General features: G+C 46.9%; 1 protein-coding gene across 1 annotated transcript; it reads left to right on the top strand.

Moving 5' to 3' along the window:
* The first annotated feature begins 2008 nt into the window (after positions 1-2008).
* On the top strand, positions 2009-3556 carry MRPL17 (mitochondrial ribosomal protein L17). The gene is made up of 3 exons (XM_010383557.2): positions 2009-2280; positions 2588-2656; positions 3000-3556. The coding sequence occupies exons 1-3, from the start codon at positions 2107-2109 to the stop codon at positions 3267-3269; spliced, it is 513 nt and encodes a 170-aa protein (XP_010381859.1). The 5' UTR covers positions 2009-2106; the 3' UTR covers positions 3270-3556.
* The last annotated feature ends 219 nt before the right edge of the window (positions 3557-3775 follow it).

The raw sequence follows: 3775 nt of genomic DNA, 5'->3' as shown, positions 1-3775 counted from the left end.
TAAAAATAAAAAAAAATTGCCAGGCATGGTGGCAGGTGCCCATAATTCCAGTTTCTTGCCAGGCTGAGGCATGAGAATCGCTTGAACCCAGGAGGTGGAGGTTGCAGTGAGCCGAGACCGCGCCATTGCACTCCAGCCTGGGCAACAAGAACGAAACTCCTTCTCAAAAAAAAAATCCTGGTGAAAATATCTTAGTGAAATTTTTCAACTGCAAAGACAATTGAAAACTACAAGAATTGTTCCCAAAGAAACAAAACATGAATGATAATTGTAATTTCTGTAATTTATTGTAAATTTCTTTGTGAAGTGTGATTTGTATAAATCTCTGTCAATGTATTTATTTGTTCATGACTTTTCCTCTTTGTCTATTTGTTCCTTCATATTAAAGAAGCTTTTCAAAATTAAAATTAGCAAAGAGATGTTTTTTGGTCACCTAGAAGCTGACAGAGTGACAAATCTAGATGTCTACTGCATATGTACACGTAAAGAGGAGTGAATTCATTTTCCTAAGACTGCTGTAACAAACTATCACAAACTGTGGAACTTAAAACAACAGAAATGTATTGTTTTGTGGCTCTGGAGGCTAGAAGTAAGAAAGCAATGTGTTAGCAGCAGGGTCATGCCCTCTGACGAATCTGAAAAAGAACACATTTTATACTTTCCCTTGGCTTCAGGTGTGCTCCAGCAATCAATCTTTGGTGTTCATTCACTGATTTGCAACTGCTTAACTCCATAATCTCTGCTTTCAAGGTCACATGGCTTTCTCCCTATATGTCTCTGTCTTTACCTGGTCAGCATCACCCTGAGTGTCCATCTCTCTCTCTCTTCATACGCTTTTTTTTTTTTTTTTTTTTTTTAAGATGGAGTCTGACTCTGTCGCCCAGGCTAGAGTGCAGTGGCCTGATCTCAGTACACTGCAACCTCCGCCTCCCGGGTTCAAGCTATTCTCCTGCCTCAGCCTCCCGTGTAGCTGGACTTATAGGCATGAGCCACCACACCCGGCTAATTTTTGTGTTTTTAGTAGAGACAGGGTTTTGCCATGTTGGCCAGGCTGGTCTCGAATTCCTGACCTCAGGTGATCGCCCGCCTTGGCCTCCCAAAGTGTTGGAATTACAGGTGTGAGCCACCGTGCCCGACCTGTATATATGTATGTACGTATATATGTATCTATCTATCTGGACACTAGGCATTTTGGATTAGGCGCCCACCTATACCCGTATGGCTTCATCTTAACAAATTACATCTGCAATGATCCTATTTCCACATAAGGTCACATTCTGAGTTACTGCAGGTTAGGACTTAACACAGCTTTTTGGGGACGGGAAGAATCACCAGGGAAGACACAATTCAACCCATAACAAGGAATAATTTTGACAGTCATTGCCAATTTGCAGATGTCAAGGCTCAAAAGCAAACTACAATATTATTGTTCATTAACACACAAATGTGTAGGTATGTTTTTTCCCCTTAAAAAAAACACACTGGTGTAATTAAAAACAATCCACTACTTTTCCCTTTAGGGCTGTAAATTTTTTAACTGGAATGATTACTTCAACAAAAGAAAATTTTCACTATCTGCGTTTCTTTTCCAGGCATCGTTATTATCCATTTTACCATTACTACTGAAAATCACTGTGTTAAAAACGATGCGTACAGGTGTCAACCAGGCCAGCTGGCCACTGCTGGCCCGCGTAGGGCCGTCAGCCCGCAGGACTCCGAACCCTCCGGGTGCCTTTCTCCTCAGACGCTCTCTTTCCCAGGAGGCTCTGCGGCGGAGTGTTCCATCGCCCTAAAAGCCACTGGCTGACGCAGCCAAAAAAAAAAACCCAATGGCCCGCTTATCCCACACTAGGGGGCGCCTGCTTCTCCGGCCGCCACAGAGCGCTCTGGATGCCTGAAGCCCGCCCAGCTCGCCGCCTCTGGAAAAGCTCAACACCATTTCTCCGCCCTTCCCGAGATTGCCAACGAGGCAGGCTCTGATGCGCATGCGCAAACACGTTCGCCACGCTCAGAGCTAAGGCGCATGCGTCCCCTGAAATTGCCTCCACCCGGTCTACCTTCCGGTTTCCAGTTGCGGCCTCCAAGGGGCGGGCAGAAGCTGGAAACATGCGGCTGTCGGTCGCTGCAGCCATCTCCCATGGCCGCGTATTTCGCCGTGTGGGCCTCGGTCCCGAGTCCCGCATCCATCTGTTGCGGAACTTGCTCACAGGGTTGGTGCGGCACGAACGCATCGAGGCTCCATGGGCGCGTCTGGACGAGGTGAGGGGCTACGCGGAGAAGGTAAGGAACGGGGCCCTCTTGTCCACTCTGCGGGTCTGGTCTGAGGCGGCGGGGCCGGCTGCAAGTGGAAAGGGATTGGGACCAACCTGGTAAACCATTCCCCAAGTCTGAGTCCCCTAGGACCCTGAGCTGAACCTGCCCCTCCATCGCCTCTAACGGAAGACTGGTTAGGGCTGCGGAGTTAGGGATGGCGTAGATTGGAGATGCTTTGCTAGTGGAAAGAATGGATTGCGGTCCAGCATTAGAGAAATTAGATTGGCACCTTGTTTTCTTGCTCGGTTGGATCCGTGATGTTATGTCCTCACAGCTCATCGACTATGGGAAGCTGGGAGACACCAACGAACGAGCCATGCGCATGGCTGACTTCTGGCTCACAGTGAGTGCGTCCTATCTGCCTTCAGAATCCCACCCTTTGCTCTTAGGGGTGGGGGTTGGAGGAAGGAGAACTGTGCAGAATTAAGCTTGGGTACTCACTTATGGGCCAATGTTGTTAACTAAATTAGAAACTGTGTCTTAAGTTAGTTGAAGTCGATGTGAATATACCTCTGCACAACTGCCTATAAACGACCCCGTTGTGTAACATTGGCTCTACCAGATTGGTGAGGGGCGGGGGAGGTCTTTCTATGTGTAGATGGACCTTATCTTTGGGAGTGGCCTAAAGTTAAATGCCTCTGCAGTTTTGCCTGACTCTGCTGTCTCTTGGATAATTCTCCCTCTAGGAGAAAGACTTGATCCCAAAGCTGTTTCAAGTTCTGGCCCCTCGATACAAAGATCAAAATGGGGGCTACACAAGAATGCTGCAGATCCCAAATCGGAGTTTGGATCGGGCCAAGATGGCAGTGATCGAGTATAAAGGGAACTGCCTCCCACCCCTGCCTCTGCCTCGCAGAGACAGCCACCTTACACTCCTAAACCAGCTGCTGCAGGGTTTGCAGCAGGACCTCAGCCAAAGCCAGGAAGCAAGCAACCAAGGATTTAACTGCATCTGAAGAGTCTGCAGCCCTTAATCAGTGCCCATGATCACAGGCCTTTGGAGCGCTTTTACTCTCTGAGAAGAACTGGAGCTAGAGATGTAAAATGGACAGTCTTAATGGGATTGAGAACCTTCTGGGAGCCAGATGACCCTCTCTTTGCACAATAGATAAAAGTCTTTATATGAATATATATAAATTCATTTCTTTTTTCCTTCCTGTGGGATTTCTGGAGAATGAGAATTATCCAAATGCTCGGTCTACCTGGGATAGTAAATTCCTGGCTTATGCTTCTGGTCCTTAAATTTGGGTTATTTTGGTTAGTGCAGTTTTGTTTTTCTTAATGCCAGTTTACATGGGAATGCATCCTATAATTCCAAATGTTGCCAGAGGTGGTTCTGTTTTGACATCTGGTCTCCTAGAGACTGAGTGCTTGGGATTTCTTAGAGAAGATTACTTCCTGACGGGTAGGGAAGTGACAATCTGCAAGTGAAACTTCCTTAAACAATCTAGTATCCTATGAA

This window comes from Rhinopithecus roxellana, chromosome 15 (genome assembly GCF_007565055.1).
Source record: "Rhinopithecus roxellana isolate Shanxi Qingling chromosome 15, ASM756505v1, whole genome shotgun sequence".
Lineage (NCBI taxonomy): Eukaryota > Metazoa > Chordata > Mammalia > Primates > Cercopithecidae > Rhinopithecus > Rhinopithecus roxellana.
The sequence above is the reverse complement of the archived record's forward strand: the minus strand, read 5'-3'. Positions and strand labels throughout refer to the sequence as shown.

Excerpts from the sequence above, each read along its gene's own strand:
- MRPL17 (XM_010383557.2), top strand. The coding sequence starts at position 2,107 with ATGCGGCTGTCGGTCGCTGCAGCCATCTCCCATGGCCGCGTATTTCGC. Across the intron at positions 2,281-2,587 it reads TGAGGGGCTACGCGGAGAAG|CTCATCGACTATGGGAAGCT; the intron begins GTAAGGAACGGG and ends ATGTCCTCACAG. Across the intron at positions 2,657-2,999 it reads TGGCTGACTTCTGGCTCACA|GAGAAAGACTTGATCCCAAA; the intron begins GTGAGTGCGTCC and ends TTCTCCCTCTAG.